Raw genomic sequence first — 21,727 nt, forward strand, 5'->3', positions numbered from 1 at the left:
AGGAGATTAGGTTTAAATCTTTTGTCCCTTCAGTGTTCCTAATGAAAATCCACCCCCAATCTCTTACTAGGGAACAACATTTACAATCGGGGTTGTCCCCCCAAGCTAATAGCCTAGGGGGTTATTCTGGAGACCACAACAGGAGAGGAGAGGAAAGGGTGTGCCGAGCTCCTGATAAAAATCTGGTTCCCATGCCTGTTATTTAAAACAAAAACATACCATATGTGGTTTGTAAGTACTGTACTGTATACATTTAGTGCCGCATGCAGTTTGACCCTTCATTTTAAAGAAGAAAGAGCTATAACCTCCCCTAATTAGCTAGCAGTTGCTAGCTAAGGTGCACTAACAGAATTGCCAGATTTTGAAGTGGCTTTTAAAACCATTTTGGCATTCAAATTTTAGCAGAACATCTATATGCTGTGAAGCAGTTCACCTATAATTAAGGTGCTGCTTTGAGGACCGCAAGAATAGGCCACACTGTTCTTTCCTGCCCCCTCCCCTCAGGTGACAACCCTATACATAAAGTAGGCCATGAGGTAACTCAAGAGAAGCAATGTGTATTTGTCTGCCATCTCTTAGTTCTTACTGGAGAGGATGATCTGTGTTACAGAATAGCTTTCAGAAAGGATGTGGGGTTTGTGCACTAAGTTTAGATGTGTTGCCTTCTTGTGGGTAAGGCCACATTCACACTGTATATCTAAAGCACTCTTATACCATTTTAACAGTCACAGCTTCCCTCAAATAATCTCAAGAAATGTAGTATAGGGGAACTAAGAGATGTTAGGAGACACTTAACAAACTACACCTTTCAATATTATTTGCAGGAAGTCATTTACTCTTAAAGCGGAATAAGAGTACTCAGAAGTGTAGCGGGGGGGGGGGGAGCAGTGGCCATCGCCCTGAGCACACATTCTGAAGGGTGCAACTGGGCCGCAGTGGGTCCAAAGGTGCTAAGAGGGAGGGAGGTGGGCCCCTTTTCTAGCCTGGTAATGCATGGTGTGTCCAGTGCACACACCTCCTGGGCAGCCAAATGGGCTGTGAATGGAAAGTGGACAGCCAGCCAGGCCCCCCCCTACTGGGGCAGACCCCCCCTCTCGATGCCCGCCCCCTTCGGTGCCTCAGGGTGGTGTGCCACATGCTTCTTGCGCCATGGCTGCCGCTGCCATGCACACCGGGTCACTGCTGCATCGGGCAGCCCCCTTGGCCCCCTCCTTTCCCGGGGCTACTACAGAGCCACCAGCCAAGGTGGCTCTGTACACGTATGAGAGGAGGGAGCTGCAGACACAGTGGAGTGCCATTGGAGCACCCGGCACAGATGCAGAGGCAGCCATGTGAGCCTTGGCAAGCGGCATGCCACCTGGGCCTGACCAGCGGAGCTTCCTGGGAGCGCACTACAGGTGAGCTGCAGTACCCCACCCCTTTTGCACCTTGCCCTGGGCACTGGCAACTGATGCTACACCATTGAGAGTGCTATCAATGTATGATGCAGCTGCTACCCAATATTTTGCGTCATTATTCCAATGTGCACAGCCCTTTCTTTTTCTATCTGGACAGATAGTTTCTACGGTGCATAAACTAGATCCACTAGTACATGTAATGAGAAATGGCTATGCTTTGGCATTAGTGCATATGCTCCATTTATCCTTGTTTCTTGGGAATGACCCCTGTTTCCTGTTAGCTTTCTCTGGCTGCTTTTTAGGCAGATGTTGGGAATGCCTTTTCAAAACATTATTAGTGTACAGTCACCTGCACTATTCCATCCCCTCCAACATTTATCCAATGAAAATAGGGGTGTCCTATTCAATCCCCTCCAAGATTTCTCCAGTGACAGGAAACCAGGACATTTCGGGATCAAATCAGAAACTGGGGTGGCTTCTCTAATTGCAGGAGTGTCCCTGGAAAATCAGGACACCTGGAGGGTCTGATGTTGACCACACAAAATATATAACTAGAAGGGAGAAAGCTGAACTCAGTGCAGACTACAGTCCTATCGTGACAGCAGAAAGGAAACAAAGCCATATAATAACTGTATTACAAAAACTGTAATACAAAAACTGTAATATTGCAGATAGAAAAACATACTGGGCATTATCCAACTAAACAGTTCTGCTAGCGAAAGGAGTTTTAGCTGTGCAATGGAACTTCCCCACCTTCTTCCCCCTGCATGGGGGGTGCAAAGCAAGTAGAGGGAGGGGGATTTCCACGGTGCGACTAAAACTCCTTGCACTAGCAGAACCGTTCAGTTCCATACCATCATATACATAAATCCAGTGCTTTTTTTCTGGGGGGGGGGCACAGGGGTAAGCATACCCCTAAACATTTTGTGAATCTATGTTTAGCCTCATTGGGGGCAGTATTTCAACATGAGTATGAAATGAGAGTACCCCTAAGCATTTTTTAACACTGCATACATCTATATAACCATAAAAGTTTGTGTGTGTTTTTACTCAATGTAAACGCAGGAATCTAGCATCCATATGCAAGCTTGCATTTAAACACCAAAGTGGCACATTTTGCTAAGCCAAAGTGATAATGCAGGCTGCTGGAGAGGAGCTCACTGCCACTTTGCGCCTCCCTGGTCCTTTTTGCACAACAGTGTTGCACTAAATTAAGCCAAGATTTGGCTTGGTGTGTTGCCTGAACTCATGCTTGTGTTTTAACTTTCTCCTCATTAAGGATTGAATAATCTGTCCGTTTTTGTTCTCTCCATTTATATTTTCCCCCATGTTAAATTCAGTTCTCCACATTACATTTTACTTTTTTTAAAAAAAGTCCTCATTAAATTTCATTAGCATTTTAGTGTGGATTTCTCCCAATAAACACAATTTTACATGCATTTTGACTATACATTTTTGCAATAGTTTCCCATCCCTCCTCATCACCAACCACATTCACACACTGAGAACCAGACCATTTTCTGGAGTCAGTATAATTCCAATTCACTCTTTGAAAGCTTTGCATTACAAGCAACCCCAACGATTTTTTTAAAATGAAAATCAGCCCTGGAAGGCTGCATTTTTCAACAAAGTAATATGGAACAGACAGAGAAAGATGCTTAACTCTTTCTTCTCTGGCTGTTTTCCCCCTGTCCCAGCTGTCCTCCCCCTCACAATGGAGTTCCAAATGAGTTTGTAAAAGAGTAGTTATACATCTGGAGCGCTGCAGCAAGGGAAGCGAAGGGGATGTAAATGCTCTGAGCATTAAAAAAAAATCCACAGTGGGACATGGTTAATTACCCTCTCCATCTATTGTATTCCTCTGCTCAGAACAGAAGCTTCCTAATGCTGATTTCACTAAAACAAACTAACTAGGTAACTGATGGAGTAAAGGTTGCCCCATATCTATTGCGGATTCTGGAAGACATGGAATCCCATTCAGTACTAGTTTGAATGGGTGCCAATTTAATAACCCATTTCACTTCTGCCTTAACAATGGACTCAATTATCCATTTTCTAAAGTGGTCACTCAGTTCATAAGTTTTCTTTCCACTAACATTTGTGAGCGAGCTGTTGACTTGACGGCACTGGAAACTGGATTCCTCCTCCTCCTCCCCACCACCAATGGAAATGTGCCTCTCAGTTCTGGATTGTCCTTTATGCATCTGATGTAGTAGACTGGTCCGCTAGAGGTTATGCCATAATGAATATTTTGTAAGGGTGTTTCCAGTCAGGAGTTTAATACTGTAAAAGGGTCACTGAGATATCGCAAAATAGTTATTGACAGCAGGTTTTCTTTAAAAGGAACTTATCAGTTTTCCCTCAGAAAGCGTAAATCTAGATTAAAATGTAAAGAAATACAGGCTGGCATTTTGATAATGTCTTATGGACATTCCAAAAAAGTTGCATGCATGAGGAGCATCAATCCGACAGTAAACAGCCACTTGGAGCCAACAACCTACATAGTATTTAAGGTACCACAAATCTTTGTGTTGATTTCACACAGACAACACTGCTAATGATTCTACATCTATGGCACCCCCCTTGACTCCCTAACCTACATTTGAAATACTGTTACAGGGCAATATTTTTCTAATCTGTGACTGAAGTTATGTGGTAAGGTACAAGGGAGACAATTTTAAAAATACAGTATTCACTACTTCTCCCCTTTTTCTATTTGCAATTAACTTTTTCTTTCTAGGTCTGTGAGGATAGTGCAAACAGGAACAAATTATAAATGCAGATATATGTCTACTAGGATTAAATACTGTATGTACCTGGTATATAAGTCATATTAATTGTGGCAAGCACAAACACTGCCTACAATTACCTATGTGGCTTTCTCCAGGAGTTATTAAATTTACACAACAATGCACATCTGGATGTGTGCAATGCATTAACAAACTATGTGTGCGTATGTGAGAGACAGCACCATCACCCTCTGATCTGAAACACCCAGGGGCTACAGACTTATTCTACATAGCTACAGGTCCACTATGTGAATACAGAGAACATGCTCAAGAGCACTGATTAATTGTTGCCTAGATGACTGGATTATTAGGCAACTAATAAATGTAATTAAAAAAAATCTTAGCTATTCACAAGCGTATATGATCATGTCTCAACAAATTGTGTGTGTGTTGCTTTTTAGGTCCAGTCTTAGGATGAGCAACCCTTGCAACATAATCACACCTGGGACAGCCAAGAAATAAGCAAATAATAGTTTCCCCACTACCACCATTCCTCAACACCAAATTAATGGTTGAGTGTGAGACACTCCAGTCTTTTCAACACCTCACCTTAGGGTATTTTGGTGGTCTCATCCTCTTGACACGTCCTGAAGGTGGTGTGCTTACTTGGGAGGTATTTGCAGACAGAAGAAGCATTCTGAGCTACCACACCTGAGCCCACCTCGTTTTATTGGTGTGGCCTCTTACGTCATTCTTCAAGTTCCTCCCTTGCTGTATGGTGCAGCCCCTCTAAGAAAAAGGTGGGGATCCTTTGGGGGGGGGGAGCTGATTCTTCAGCTTTTCTTTCTTTATGGGTCAATTTCTCATAAACTTTCTTGACACTGAAGACACACAAATATAAACACCTGAGGTAAGCAGCCCTTGCTGTGACATACTTTCACCAGGGCTTGTTTTCTTTTTCTTTTTCCTACTAACAGTCCCGCCTGAGAAAGTGTCATCGTCCTGCTACTTGCACTGCAAGAGAGTATATGAGAAACTGGTGTGGCAGCTGGGTTGGCAGGCCCTGTTAATCCTTTCAGCATTTTAGTAAGGAAATTACTATCCTTCCTTGATACCTATGGGGGCTCCAGGTAGATTACTACATAAGGTAAGGGAGGGAGGATTTTGGATGAATAGGGAAAGGAGTGGTGAATAACCACCATTTTAAAAACAAGCAAAAAGTTCTGTGGTAGTTTTAAAGACTAAGTATGTTATCATAGCTTAAGCATTTGTAGGCTTGAGACAACTTTCTCGGATACAGGTTAAAGCTTTATTATTGTTATTGTTATTTCCCCACCCCTTTTCTTATCACAAGGAGTCTGACCTTTTGGGACAGCATATTTGTTGTGCAATAGCTCCAAATCAGCTTTAACTGCACAACCAGGTATGTTATTTAATCCCACCCGAAAATAGTGACAGTCTGAAATATTTTATTTTATTTTATATTTATATATCATCATAAGATCACAGAATAAAATATACTGTACAATAAAAACAAGTAAATAAGTAAAACAAAACAGCCAAACAATAATGCCTCCTTCCCACATACACATATAAAAGGCTATAGAATATTAATCAGCCCAAGGCCTAGTTGAGGAGGAATGTTTGCGCCTGGTGCCTAAAAATATGTAATGAAGGCACCAGGCAAACCTCCCTTGGGAGAGCATTCCACAAACAGGGAGCTGTTACGGAGAAAGCCTGTTCTCATATTGCCACACTACAGACCTCACATGGAGGAGTCACACGAAGAACGGCTTCAGATGATGAACAGAGTCTAGGATGGTTTATATGGGGAGAGGCAGTCCTACAGGTATTGTGGTCCTGAGCCATTTAAGACTTTATAAGTCAAAACCAGCACTTTGAATTGGGCCCGGAAGCTAATTGTCAGCCAGTGTAGTCAGTCCAGGATTGGTGTAATATTCTCAAACCACATTGTCCCTGTGAGCATGCCCTCTGGAATTTACCATTACATCAAGAAACTGGGACCTCTCCACTTTTTAAACAAAAAACCTTGTTCTCTTAGAATGGCAATGGCATCCACCTGAGGTGCCAAAACTGAGTTCCGACGAGTTCCAGCTGAAAAAATGCCCTGTCTAAAATAATATTCCAACCTCTACTGTGTTCACTAAGAGGTGGCGCACAGACCCACAATAAACCATAAAGATGTACCAATACTCAGATCCCAATAAACAGTAAACATAATTAAGCATTTGAGAAGAAAACTGAGGCAGAGCTCTCATAATTTACCACATCCAAGGCAATGTACACAAGAGCTACCAATAAAGGTCCTAGAACAAATAATTAAATGGTTGGTCTATGAGCAAAGGATGCTGTGATTACTAAGACCCAGCATGGGTTTCTCAAAAACAAGTCATGCCAGACCAGACAAATCTCTCTCTCTCTCTTTTTTTATAGAGTTACCAACTTGATGGATCAGGGGAATGCTGTGGTGTATCTTGATTTCAGTAAGGCTTTTGACAAAGTCCCCCATAATATTCTTGTGGAGATTGAGAAGCTGGTAACATGTGGACTGGAGAAAGTAACTGTTAGGTGGATTTTTAACTGGTTGACCAAACTCAAAGAGTGGTAACTAATGGTTCCTTGTTGTCCTGGTAAAAAGTAACAAGTGGGGTGTCACAGGCTTCTGTCCTGAGCCCTTTGCTGTCCAACATCTTTATCAATTCCTTGGGTGAAAGAATTGAGAGGATGCACATCAAATTTGCAGGTTACACCAAACTGAGTGTCATGGACTGGCTGGATCCAGAGGAGTGGTGGAAGGCACCAGCAGAGGAATCCCCAAGGGAAGAAGGCTCAGAGCCAGGGGATTAGTGGTGGGACGACAATTAGTGGTCAGAGAGAGAAGAGGGAGCAGCCTGGGAGGACGTTCGGAAGCTGAGGAACACTTAATAAGCAGGAAGAGGCTATGGCAAAGAGCAGCCCCGAATCAGAGGCAGGAGAGGAGGGGGACTGCCTACCCCTCCTGCTGCAACCAGCTCCCCTCCCCCCTGGTCTCCCAGAACTCATAGAGGTATGAAGGGGGTGGAGCAAAGAGAGACAAGACATCAGAGCCTTAGGCTGCTGGGGGAGGAACTGGGACAGGAGCCTTGGTGAACGGTGGGGAGGCGGGGACCTTCAGTCCTCACAAATGCCTCATTGGGGTTAGACCTACTGGGAAGAGTTGCTGTGATTACTAGGCCTGCACTGTTTTGTTTTGTTTTAATAAAGTGTTTTAACTTCACTGACACCAGGTGTTTTATTGCTGCCCCTAACCTCAGCTCCTGAGAGAGAAGTAGCTAATACCACTGAAGGCTTGGGATTCAAGATGATCTTAACAGATTGGAGAACTAGGCCAAAACTAACAAAATGAATTTCAATAAGGACAAATTTAAGGTTCTGCACTTGACAGAAAAAACCAACTGCACAAATGTAAGATGGGGGTCGGGGGACATCATCTGGCTTGAGATTGAGGGAGCTGGGTATGTTTCGCCTGGAAAAGAGGAAACTGAGAGGAGATATGATTGCCATCTTTCAATATTGAAAGGACTCTCACATGGAGGATAGAGCAAGCTTGTTTTCTCCTGCTCTGAAGGGTAGGATTTGAACTAATGGATTCAAGTTACAAGAAAGGAGATTCCGATGAAACATTAGGAAGAACTTTATAACAGTAAGAGCTGTTTGACATTGGAAGAGACTCCTACAAGAGCTGGTGGATGGTCACCTGTCATGGATACTTTAGTTGAGATTCCTGCATTGCAGGGGGTTGGACTAGATCAGGCATCCCCAAACTTCGGCCCTCCAGATGTTTTGAACTTCAATTCCCATCTTCCCTGACCACTGGTCCTGTTAGCTAGGGATCATGGGAGTTATAGGCCAAAACATCTGGAGGGCCGCAGTTTGGGGATGCCTGGACTAGATGATCCTTGAGGTTCCTACCATGATTCTATGATGACATAACTGTTAACTATGCAACTGTGTTATCTATTATCTAAAATAATTTCAACCTATGGATTCCACATAATTAACATAGAACAGAATCCCCTCTTCATTGATAAGTATGCATTGAAGGGTAGTGATGGGGAAGAATTTAAGGACTCTATAATCACCCTGATTGTGAGTACAACAGAATGTCTAAGAGGTGTTAAGACTTTGGCAACCCCAGCAGCAATCCTATGCACAGTTATCTGGAAGCAAATTCCACGGAAGTCAGTGAACCTATTCCCAAGAAAACACACATTGCATCAGGGTGTGATCCACAGAGAGTGCTTTTGAATGTGTTCCATCCAGGTGGTACTCAAGGGAATGTAGTACCGGCACCTTCCCCCCCCCAATGTTACCATAAAAGTGTGGCACTTACTGTAACAACTTAATGGTGAGTACTGGCTGCTTTTTTCCTTAAAAAAAAAGCACTGGTTCCATCACTCTGGGAGTAAGGATATATTGGATTGCAAACATTATGAAGCACTCGGACTATGTTAGGTTGGATAATTTATGAGGAAGTTACACCACTTTTATTTTTATTACCTTTTAAGTCTTGCTCACTCCCTTTTGATATGCATTTCAATCAAGAAAATTAAGCTTGAAAAAGGTGCTTATCTGAAATCTAATTGATTATTAGCTCTCAGTGTAGTTAGTATTCATATATCCCTGACCCTGAAAACCATTACTGTGATTGGCCAAGGTAGCTATATGGGCTGTAAGGTCAATAGTTACCCCCTAGACAAGGCATAGGCAAACTCGGCCCTCCAGACGTTTTGGGACTACAACTCCCATCATCCCTGACAACTGGTCCTGTTAGCTAGGGATGATGGGAGTTGTAGTCCCCAAACAACTGGAGGGCCAAGTTTGCCTATGCCTGCCCTAAACTCTACATGTTGTTGTAAAAATACAGTGGAACCTCAGTTTTCGAACGTAATCTGACCCGGAAGTCCATTTGACTTCCAAAATGTACGAAAACTGAAAATCAAAGTGTTGTCAGCAAAGTGAATGGTGAGAACGGAAAAATGCGCCCCAGAAGCTGTTTGACTTCTGAAGTGTGTTTGAAAACGGAAGCATTCACTTCTGGGTTTTCGGTGTTTTGAAACGTTTGGCAGCCGAGACATTCGAAAACTGAGGTTCCACTGTACAGTGTTTAGGGAATGTTCTCATCTTGGGTTTTTGATTAATAAACTTCACTTTCTGATTTTGTATAAATGATGCTGTTTATGACACACCTAAGCAAGCTTCCTGTGTTGGGTGTAACAACCAACAGCTAGCTAGCTCGTGTAGTTTTTGCTTGTGATCAGTAAACATACTAGATGTCTGCAGCAACCTGCTTTTCTGTTAAATATATTTTGATAAAACAATTCTGCTTGGCTATTCTGCCCTTGTTCTTTTAAACTGTTTTCCACTGTAATAACACACTAGCATGGTCTGGTGTTTGAAGGGTGGAGGGAGAACACACAAAAACATGGCTGTATCTCAGAAAGAAGAGAGTGCCTAGGTTTTGCCAAAAATGTTCTGTTTGGTTTTATCTTCCCTTCTTCTTCTTTGATGATCACTCGTAACCAAGTAAGATTGTCTTCCATAAACACAGTTTTAACAGTGAGTCTGTAAGTGACTGTGGAGGCCAATTCTAGATACACACATCTTTCCACAGTGGAGACGTAGGTTTCCGGGTGGGAGTTTTATATGCCCTTTTTAATTATTTAAATAATTTATAGAATGCATGAATGCTATTTGAATAATCAATGTTGTCTAATCTCCCTGCAAATAAAAAGGGACGAATGCTCAAACAGGTTGTCTAGAAGTGCCTGTCATTGGTGCAATGATAGTGTATTAATATCTCATCCACACATTGTTCTGCTTTATTAGTTGTTGTGTGATGCTTCCCCAGTGTTACTGCATTACTGACATCTGGAGGGCCACAAAGCACAAAAAGGCACTAAGACAGGACAAAAAAATTTCCCAGAACATATGGGGCCCTATGATTAGGCAGAGTGAGGCAGATACCTCTGCTGGTGGATATTGGGGAGCAGCGGGGACACAGCAGCAGGGGTTCCCACATGGTAATTACTCATTAGTCCCCCAGTCATTTCCAGGCACATGAGTTAGTGATCCAACAGCAATGATGCTTGCATGTTGTTGGCCTGGGCTGCTTGGCCAGACATCTCTTCTCACAAGTCACAGAAAGACGTTGGGAAAGGCCCCTGATTGATTGAGTGAGCAGCAGAGAGGCAACTAGCCTAGACCATGCACCCTAACAGGCATTGTGCATGCACATGTGTTATTCAGCTCATATGACACATACTGATGTCATGTACATTGCATTGTTTGAGTGCAGGGTAAGCAGGTGCCAGATGGAGTGATGAGTGAGCAGTGGGAACTTGTTGGAAGAGAGAACTGTTTGTGCCACATGACCTGATCTGCTAAGCCAGGAGGGAGCTGTCCCATCACCATTGTTCAAATACTGCTGAAACTTCTGTTTCAGTTGTGCACATGGAATGAGATGGTGTGCCATCTTGTCCTTCTCTCAAGGCAGCACAATGTATCAGCCTAGCCTTGCAAACCAGGCAAGACTTTAGGGCAGTTCTTCCATACTTTGGGTTTGAATCATACTCAAAGCCCAGTGAAAACACATTTATTATTGTGTTGCCCAGCAGTGATATAATTTGAGCTAGTTGCATTTGATAAATTCTGAGGGGTTGATGGAATCCACGCAAACATGTTCCCTACTTTCTACTTCTAGCTTAATCCATCTTGCAGCATGAATAAATTCCCAAGTTAGAACTGTCTGAACTGACTGGGAGAATCCGAGATCGGGGAGAGGAGACGGTGGAAGAAGATTGGAAGAAATTTAAGATCTATTTGGAGAAGAAATATAAAATTAAAAATGGACAATAAGGGAAGTGGAAGTACAAAGAGGCTGTAGAAGCAACTAGATATAGTAAGAAGGGAATATGTTTAAATGTAACAGAAATATTAAGATTTTTAAGATCCAAATGATACTCTGAAATACTGGGAATGTGTGTTTAAAATGGATCATTTTTTAAAAAATAATAAGTATTTTAGAAGAAGAAATGGTTTAAGAAGAAGAGAGTGCTATATTAGTCATTAATAGAAACGTGGAAGGGGGGGAAGGAGGAAGTCGACAGTGTAAGAAATATATTTGTGAAATGTTAAAGAAATGTTTCCTTTTTCCTTTTCCTTTTTTTGTATTTTTTGTATTTGTTATAAAACCAATAAAAATATATTTTAAAAAGGAATAAATTCCCAAGTTAGCTTGTTAGTTTCTGTGATTGCATCTGATTATTTGTCATTGTCTGTATTATTTATAAAACAGAAGCACTGCATGGTACATGGCTTGTAAATTTTTATTGATTTTACTGTTTTATCTTTTGTTAACTGTTTTGATGATTTTTACAATCAAGAGGTGTATAATTTTTATGAAATAAGTAAATAAATATAATAAATAATATACAGTAGTCTCATATCAATCTTCTGATTATCTATACAGGTTAAAGTCATAGCCATGTACAAACTTTCACAGCTTCACCTGTGCACTGTGACTCATTCTCACTCTCCTCCAATAAAACCAAGCCTATGTGGGAGCATGTGATGTCATTTATTCACATTCATCCCTGGTTAAATTTATTTACTCCCCACAATCTTTCTTTCTGTTGTTGCCCCATCCACACTGATTTACTTTGTGTTTGCAGCCGTTTATGTTATGTATTAGTGTATATCGTTTTCCCTCAGGTCCTTGACAGTTGTTTTAGGAGGGAACTTTAGGAGGAACTTTGAATTATGTTTGATACATTGTTTGAGCCAGCCTCTATAAAAGCAGGCCAGCTCGGCAATGCAGTTCAGTTCTGTTCTGGCTTCCGAATAAAGAGCTTCTTGAATAATCGCTGTGTCGCTACCCACTATTTAATACTGGCGACGAGGATGGGATGGATGGACATCAGAGCACAGCCAGATTCGGACGCTCACTGAGCGGAATCACTGACCTGAATCACTGAGCAGAACCAATTCAGAGCTGACCGTTCTGGCTAGAGCACTGTGTTCCATCCATCGCCCTCCACGTCGGCATCGGAATCACGGCTTCATTTGTGCCTCTACCGCCGTTTGCACCAGGCTCTGAATCGTGGGACGCTTACCTCGCTCAGTTTGCCTGCTATCTCAAAGCAAATGAGCTGACAGTGGTGTCTGCAGAATGGAAGCGGGGCCTTTTCCTCTGTCTTTGTGGCTCCGAGGTCTTTGAGACAGCCCGGGCCTTGGTCACACCTCTAGCTGTTGAGGCAACGCCGTGGGACACACACAAAGAGAAGCTGCGTAACCACTGTGCGCCCAAGCCGTCCAAAATTGCTGCCCGTCAAGACCTTCTTGAAGAATCGCTGTGTCGACTACCCACTATTTAATAGTTTATACTCCCATTTAATTTGTATAGCCCACAAGACATTAACCACCCACACCCCCACAAATTTGGGTTATACAATAAACTGGGGGAAATTGGGATCACACGTTATTGTTTTGGTGATTTGGGTGGGTGGATCAATTGTTACTAGTCCTTTTTCCATGCCCTCAATGCTTTAATTTTTTTCAGTCTGTGCTTGTAACTATTTTAAATATACTCCTAAGTAAAGCTATCAACATTTAATAGCTCCCAAATATCACTAGGTATGTGTATGTCCTGGTATTTGGGGGTCTTGCTTCACCATTGAAGATGAAGCTGGAAGCCGCATCCCTAAAATGTTCCACCTCTGTTATTCCAAGGATTTTGCTCTCCCCACTCCCAGTTATTTTTGTAAGTATTACATACTTTTAGGACGTACTAGTCCCAGAAGATAGATCCATCCCAGAATAGTGTTGAAAATATGGGCTGCAAGATACTTCAACACACAAACATTTGAATTGGCCTCTAATTAGTTATTGCTAGGAGAAAGATTTCCAAAGATTTCCTATAAATGAAATATTTTGGTTATTGGGTTTTAAATTCCTCTTCAATAACAAATATTATAAAACTGAATTGAAATTAAGTTATGGTACTTTCCTCCATCTTAATCCAAATAAACGGCCCTAAATGGCCTTGGCCTAGTATACCTGAAGGAGCGTCTCCACCCCCATTGTTCAGCCCGGACACTGAGGTCCAGTACCGAGGGCCTTCTGGCAGTTCCTTCGCTGTGAGCTTACAGGCAGAGGGCCTTATCGGTAGTGGCGCCCACCCTGTGGAACGTCCTCCCATCAGATGTTAAGGAAATAAACAACTTTCTGACTTTTAGAAGACATCTGAAGGCAGTCCTGTTTAGAGAAGTTTTTAATGTTTGGTGTTTTATCATGTTTTTAATATTCTGTTGGGAGCTGCCCAGAGTGGCTGGGGAAACCCAGCCAGATGGGAGGTGTATAAATAAATTGTTGTTGTAGTGGTTGTTATTATAAACAACTACAAATGTATTTTTGATTGTTCATCTTGAAAATACTTTTGTTGCATAGTACTTAATTCCTATCAGCAAGGTTGCTGTCATTTTAGAAATGTGTGCCTAATCCTAGAATGTACCTGCCACATGAACAGTTGGGATGGAATATTACAGGTCAGCCTTACTGGAGAACTGGATCTGACACCTTTGCTACCATGTACAGATTTTCGAAATTCTGAAAATTCAGTACAGTGGAACCTCGGTTTATGAACACCTCAGTTTACAAATTTTCGGTTTATGAACGCTGCAGACCCATCTGGAACGGATTAATTCACTTTCCATTACTTTCAATGGGAAAGTTCGCTTCAGTTTATGAACACTTCAGTTTATGAACAGACTTCCGGAACCAATTACACCCATGCTTCGGGTTAAGTACGCTTCAGGTTGAGTACTCCGCAGACCTATCTGGAACGGATTAATCCACTTTCCATTACTTTCAATGGGAAAGTTCGCTTCAGTTTATGAACGCTTCAGTTTATGAACAGACTTCCAGAACAAATTGTGTTCATAAACCGAGGTACCACTGTATTTTGGCTGCGTTGTATTGTGCGACCATAAAAGTATATGCATGTATGGAGAGCATATGGAGTTTAAAAATGTGTTAATTCGTGGACAACGGGTTGTGTTCAACTAACCCCCTTTCCTCCCCCTCCATGCACGCCCCTCCAATTCTGCTTCAGAGGGTTGGGGCACACCTGGAACAGATTCAGTGGGCGCAGAGAGAGGAGAGGGGTCACGTTCGGTTACGGGGGGATAAGATCTTGCGCTGACGAAACTGCTTGCCGGGTGCCAAACTGGATGCAGCTCAACCTATGTTTCGGAGCTTAATGTTTGAGGACATTTTCGGGTCGGGCCAGCGGCCAGGCACCGTCTCCATCTCCATCCCTTACTTTCTAAATCGCTACGTGCAGGGGCTGAAGTAGGCCCAGGAAACCCGCGCCCTGCCCTGCCGGCCCCTTGCTCTCCATCCCCGTTTACTGGAGGGTCGCCGCTTCTTTTCGCGGCCATTTGCTCACTAGCAGCGTCAAGGCGCACGGCGCATGTGGCGGAGCGAAGGGACAGCGGCGCCCAGGAGCTCGCGGTCGGTCGGTCGGTCCGCGGGGAGCGGCGGCTCGGCCGACGGGCAAGGGTGACCCGCGGGCGGACTCCGCGCACCTGCCGCCGCCCGCGCCGCGCGCACTCGGGCTTCCTTCCCTTCCTCTGGGCCGGCGGGCGCGAGGCTGAGCAGCGTCCGCCGGAGGAAGAAGGCGCCCTTTCTTCCCGCTTTAGCGCGCTCTGGAGTGGAGCCGCGGCACGAAGAAGAGGCACGCCGCCTGCCCTTCGGTCGCTTCCCCTGCCTGCTTCCTCTCTTCAGGCGCCCCGATATCCTCGCTTATTGCTGCTGTCGTTATCGCTCGGGCGGCGAGAGGAACCTCCGCTTCCACGGGCCTCCGCCTCGTTGCTGCGCCCGCCCGGCGCCCCGGCTTCTGAGGGAGGGAAGGAGAGCAAGGCCTTCCTCGCCGTTCCATTGGCGCCGGCGCCGCTCTGCCCGCCTGACAGCAGCCCGCCTGGCCGCCCCGCCCCCGCCGCCGCCTCGGCAATAGCAACCGCTTCTGCCTGCGCCGCCGGCCTCCCTCAGCCGCTCGCCATGGCCGGCGCGGGGGCCGCCTCCTCCCCCGCGCCGCCGCCCCCGCTGCCCGCCATGTCCCTGGCTCGGGAGGCGGCGGCGGAGGAGGACGAGGAGGAGGAGGAGGACGAGGAGGAGGAAGACCCCCCATCTCGGACCCTGGTGCCCCGCTCCTCCCCGGTGCCCAGGCCCCAGCACCCCACCGCCGGCGGGGGGAGCAGCTCCTCAGGCGACGAGGACGAGGAGCTGCAGCTGCAGCAGCAGCAGCAGCAGCAAGGGCTGCAAGAGCACCGCCAGCCCCCTTGCTTGCCAGGGCCTCTCTGCCCACAACCTCCGGGCCTTGCTGGTCCACTCTCCCAGCATGCCCAAGGGCAGCAGCCCCCACAGCATGTCACCACCACCGCTGCCATGGAGGAGCCCTCCCAGAATGCTGCAGGCCGGCACGTGCTGTTCGCTGATGCCCTGGGCCTGCCTTTGGCACACTGGCGGCGCTATCAGCCTTGGCCACCACCATCACCTGAATCTCCCCCTGAGGTGGTGCCACCCTTGGCCTCTTCTCAGCCACCCTCTTCTCCTTCCCCCTACTTTCTGCCATCTTTTGTGTTGCAACCTGCGGGGCAAGGTGAGGAGGAGAAGCTTGGGCGCCTGCGCCAGGCCAAGGTGGAGCTGGAAGAGTTGCTGCCCCCAGAGCCAGGGGAGCCTCGGCTGTTGCGTGGCATCGTGCGTGTGCTCAACGTTTCTTATCACAAGGCTGTGCATGTGCGGGCCAGCCGAGACCGGTGGCAGAGTCACCGGGACTACCCTGCCCTCTATATTCCAGGGGGTTCACCAGATGGGGGCCTGACTGACCGCTTTGCTTTCCGCCTGGAATTTGGCGATAAGGATGACGAAGAGGAAGAGGAAGGAGGGGCCCGGCTTGACTTTGTGGTGCGGTACCAGACCGAGGAGGGCGTCTACTGGGCTAACAATGACGGCAGGAACTACAGTGTGATACTGAAGGGGGCTGCACCTTCCCAGGGTGTGCCAAAGAGGTCTGGCAAAGAGGGCGAATCACGAAGACTCAAGAGCTGTATGAGGCCAATCAAAATCAGGTAATGCCCCTCAGTGTTCTATGTGCCCCTTCCTTTTCATGACACATTTTCAAAAGCTGTTGACACCTGTGCCCAATCCATGGCCTGGAGGCTTCTGCTCTCACATCCCTAATGAATCCACTAGATTCTACTCTGCTCAAAAGAGGGGGTTGGAACCAAAGTTTCTTGCTTCCTTAGCCCTGTGAGAAATCGCTCAGCCCCGCCACTTTCAGGATAGAACATCTTGCCCAGCAGTATTGTTTTCCAGTTTGCTTGGACCCTATGTGCAGTAACCTCTAATATTTGCGAACTGGAGATGCTCTTTTAGGTCACAAATTTCCTTTTGAAGAGAGGGACTAGCTATAGTGTTTTGTGTGTTTTTTTTTTTGCTAAAAGGAAACAAAATATATGGTGTATTAATTTAAGCACTAAGTAGGCTTGTCTCAAATGCTCTCCTATCTCTGAACTGTTTTTAATGGGTCCCCTTTTCCTCTGTGTCTCTCACTTGTACCAAAGATTCTTATAGTGTAATATGGGCATTCCTAGGGGAGGTGCAAATAGTTGTCAGAGGTGTAAGCTTGGTTTTGTCCCCTCCCAGATAATGCCTTAGGGTATTTTCACACATGGCCCTAAAAGAAGAAGAAGAAGAAGAGTTTGGATTTGATATCCCGCTTTATCACTACCCGAAGGAGTCTCAAAGCGGCTAACATTCTCCTTTCCCTTCCTCCCCCACAACAGACACCCTGTGAGGTAGGTGGGGCTGAGAGACTTCAGAGAAGTGTGACTAGCCCAAGGTCACCCAGCAGCTGCATGTGGAGGAGCGGAGACGCGAACCCGGCTCCCCAGATTACGAGTCTACCACTCTTAACCACTACACCACACCATTGAGTTCATATTTTAATATTTTAATGTTAATGTGTAGAATGTGGAAGAGAACCATTTTAAGGCAAACATGTATTCTAGTTGGTTTTGCATACTGATTACAGAAAAGTGAAATCTTTTCAAGGCGATTCAGTACTTAGATGTGGCAGGCATGATCACTGCACACACTGGTGTTTGTCACTTGTAGATAACATACAGATGTTTAAAGTCATCTGTACAGATGTTTAATCTGTACACACTAATTTATCAATCTTGGTTGGTCCATGATTTTTAGGCCTTGTTCTTGCTTAGATGATAAATCTATGTGTGACTTACACCACTTCAGACTGAAGATGGAGGCTCATATGAACCATCACCACTCAACTGTTCTTCCCTGTACACATGTCATTGTTTGCTGATAACCCAAAATCTGCTACCTAAGGTGATCAGCCATTTAGTACAGTGGTGCCTCGCAAGATGAATTTAATTCGTCCCGTGAGTCGCTTTGTATAGCGAAAAATTAGTTTTGCGAAGCGGCTCCCATAGGAACGCATTGAAGTGCGGTTTCCCATAGGGTGCCTCGCAAGACGAATTTTAAAAAGTATTGCGAGGCACCCTATGGGACGAAAAAGATTCGTCTTACGAAGCGCGCCGTAGGAAACTTTGTTTTGCGAGTCTCCATTGAAATCGCAAAACGCATTCGTCTTGCGAAAAAATTGTCTTGTGAGGCATTCGTCTAGCGAGGTACCACTGTATGCTGAAGCCAATTGCTTCACATAACAGATTTTGTGGTATCATTAAAGCAGGCATCCCCAAACTGCGGGCCTCCAGATGTTTTGGCCTACAACTCCCATGATCCCTAACTAACAGGACCAGTGGTCAGGGATGATGGGAATTGTAGTCCAAAACATCTGGAGGGCCGAAGTTTGGGGATGCCTGCATTAAAGGATAGTGACTTTTCAGTTATACTTTTACCACTATACCAGAAGAGCATTGCTTGGATTTTACTGTAGGAAATGATGGTGTGTGTATGCGCAGGTATCACCCCACTTACTTGGAGGTTATATTCCAGGTCGTCGTCGTCCCCCGCCACATAAGTGAAATCATGTAAAGTGGGAAGCAGCCTCTAAATGCCGATTTCCTCCTCTCCAGCTCTCTCTTCCATTCTCTCCAATCCAGACCAAAATATTTAGGGGCTGGAGGATGTGTGAGAAAATGGCTGTTGCTGTTGTGCTACCCCTCACATCAGCTGTTAGGTGAGGAGGCTGAGCAGCATAAACAAGCCCTGATGCTGCTGCTCTGGTCTCTTTGGGGCTTCCTCCGCCCTCCCTGACATCCTCTTTGGGCTCTGGGGAGAGTCTCCTTGCAAGCCACAAGGACTTTCCAGCTGTCTCCTACCATTTCCTCATATGATTCTATTTATTTTATTTTATTTTATTTCATTTATTTTATTTCCTGGCACCATGTGTATACACAGTTGTGCATGAGTAGAATGTGTGTAGGTGGGGAGATGCCTGTAACTTCATGTTTAGCCTTTAGTGGCTTGTGTGAAAACCAGCTTACTTGAAGAAGAACCCAGAGCCAGCACTACCCCACTCTGTTAAGTACTGTAACAAAGTAGACTGTGGCAGACATTGTGATCACCACCACTGCTGAGTATATAAACAGAATGATAAACAGTTATGTGTTCCCCCTCCATTTCCATCCTTTGTTGACTTAGTTTTCATGAAGAACCCAGAAAACTTCAGGTTTTTGTTTGTGGTAGACAGGCAAAAACTACTGAGGCATTTCAGGGCTACTGCCCATATAATTACACATTTCCTGTATTTTATTGCTTCCTGTTGATCAACAGAAAGCAATAAAGCAGGACTTGCAAATGGGACACTTTATTAACATTAGACGGAACCTTTGCTGACTGGGACAGATTTGTGAGCAAATGTGGTACAAGAATATTGTCCGTGGGAAAGGCCATTGCAGGATATTATAACACTGCATTAAATGTGATGTGTAGCCTTTGTCTTAATTCCTCTTTAAAGCTAATAATCAAAATTTTAATTGGACCAAAGGGCTCCAATCTGGAAGCAGCCCCTCACACACTCTGTTTCTCAAAAAAAAACCTTCCTACTACTATGTAACATTGATTTGGTCTGTGGTGTTTCAGAAGGCACTTCTACTTTGCTGAAGCCTTCAGACGCAGGATAGAGTAGCAAGCTGAAAGAAAATAGTGTTCTTGTACCTTTAATAGAGATTTCAGCAGATGTTCCTTGAATGACAAGCTATACCTGCTGAAATCACAGGAATGTGAAAATGTAGAAGTCCTATCCTTTTTTTTTCATTTGGCCCTGTTATAACAGGAGGAGGAGGAAGATGGCTGGTTAAGTAGATAGGGAAACCACAAGGAATGGGGGAAGCAACAACTCTAGAATTGAAGTGACAGCCAGTTCCCTCAGTTGTGGGCCTGGAGAGGGAGCAAAATGCTTCCACTACAGGAGCCAAAAACAATTCCCTTGACTTGAAGCAAGGTTTCCCTGTGAGTGACTAAGGGTCATGACTAAGGGTCTGCTCACAAGCAAGTCAAGGTAGCAGGGACTTGGTATGACTGGCTGGGGAGAAGAACATGGAAGTAGCCAGGTTTTTTTTTGTTGCGGGGCAGGCTTTTGTTAGGGAGGCAGAACCTCAGTTAGTTAAGTATTTTTATTGATTTTGGGTGGGGCAGCTTCCCCCCTGGCTACACCCATGGAGAAGAAGGGGAGACTGAATAAGAAATTCTGCAACTAGGGAGAGGTGGAACCCCTTTCCTGCTGGCTCAGGCCAAAGAGGCTTCAACCATCTCCTTGCTCCCTCGCATTGTCCTATTAGCACTTTGGGAACAGTACAGAAATGCAGAGGTTTCTTGGAAATCTTCAGGGTTATTGTGATGTGTGAGGTCTAACCATTTTGATCTGTTGTATCTTCCCTGAATAATGACAAGTGACTTGCCTATTTTTTTTTAATCCTAGTTATACCTGGGAAAGCACAGTTGTTTTTCTTGCCTTGGAATAGGTTCACAATGTTTGTGTTCCCTTGAGCTATGTCTTCTAAAAAGTGATGGTAATAATTAAATAATACTTCTAATAGTATGGAGAAGGTTGTGGTATCTTAGGATAGAAGAAGTGATTATCTGTCCAAGGACAGTGGTATCTAGAAATACAGGATCTTGGTTACCACATAAAGCATGGGAGCTTAAGAAGAAGAAGAAAATGATTGATTTCTGCATTTTATTCACTGCCATCATTCTATGTGACACTTCACAAAGCATAAGGGTCCCTGCACTGAGGAGTTTACAACCTGAAATTCAGCATAGGGGAAACAACCAGGGGAGGGAAGCATAGCTGCCAAGTTCTCCCTTTTTTAAAGGGAAATTCCATTATGCTGAATAGGCTTCCTCACAAGAAAAGGGAAAACTTGGCAGCTATGGAGGGAAGTGGAAGCATGGGGTAAACAAATAACATGCCATTGTTTCAGTTCTACATGCTTTGACTTAGTTACGGACTGAGTTAAGAGGTCATGGGAACTAAGGAGTTGTGCCAAATGCTTCATGGAAAAGATAGATTTCGAGAATGAATTTAGGAGACATTAAAGGCATCATACAGGTTTTCTGGGATGCAGGTCCAAGCATACAGGACAGGAAGGGAGAGTTTTGTTGTTGCAAGAATTTGTAGCAAAGCACTTTGACTACTTTAAAAGCACTATGTGAAAGACTAACTTCTGTTATTAACCATTTCAAAGCTTTGGCAACTTGATTGATGTTTTGCATATCCCATTTGTATTTATGTTGTTGGCTTGGAGGGAAAGAGTGTTGAGATTATTGGGAGTAGGACGGATGAAGGGCAAGGGTTCATAATGTTTTCTTTTTATTATTACAAAAGTATTTTTCTTCTAATAAAGTAAAAAACAAAATTCTAAATATGAATATTCTAAACAAAATTCTAAAAATGAATATTAAAAGATGCATGTGCCAAGGGAAGAAGTAAAGACAAAAAGCTGGAAACTTGTTTTATTTTCAGCCTCAGATGGAAGCATGTATTCTTTGTGGTCTCTTGACTCTACTGATGATACAGTAGTATATAAAGTGAGCAGATGGTGTCAGCGGAAATCCCCACCCACCCTTCACCTGCAGGATTATATTATATTTGAAACTTGCTTTCTCAGGTGATATTTCTTTGAATTGCCTTAATTCACCCCCCCCCCGATACCCTTCTCCGATTCCCCCCTCCAAGCATTACCTCCCCCCACCTCAGGTGATATTTCATAACTAGGGTGGAAAGGATCACAGAACCATGCTCTGTTCTGTGTCTCATGTTGTAGACTGAATCTGAAGACAGATAACATTTTAACAATGATCACAGCAACCTCTTCACTAGTGGGGTGTAACTTACCTTAAGTGCACATATACCATTAAATTGAATGCTGGATTATTTTCCCTTCCCCTCGTGCTTCAGACAGCTATCTACTTTTCATGTTTTTGTGTTCATCTTTCACATGGACTCTCCTTTCTTGGAGGTTTTTAAGCAGTGGTTAGAGGGGCATCTGC

The 21,727-nt window shown here is 44.5% G+C and overlaps 1 protein-coding gene across 1 annotated transcript in view; it reads left to right on the forward strand.

Annotated features, from left to right (window-relative positions):
- The first annotated feature begins 14,667 nt into the window (after positions 1-14,667).
- The window catches only part of PPP1R3F (protein phosphatase 1 regulatory subunit 3F), a 34,243-nt gene continuing 27,183 nt past the window's right edge, over positions 14,668-21,727 (forward strand). The window contains exon 1 of the mRNA XM_035141043.2: positions 14,668-16,314. Within this exon, the coding sequence (XP_034996934.2) occupies positions 15,245-16,314 (1,070 nt within the window). The 5' untranslated portion in view covers positions 14,668-15,244. The remainder of the gene's footprint in view (positions 16,315-21,727) is intronic.

Source organism: Zootoca vivipara, chromosome 16, assembly GCF_963506605.1.
Source record: "Zootoca vivipara chromosome 16, rZooViv1.1, whole genome shotgun sequence".
Classification (NCBI taxonomy): Eukaryota; Metazoa; Chordata; class Lepidosauria; order Squamata; family Lacertidae; genus Zootoca; species Zootoca vivipara.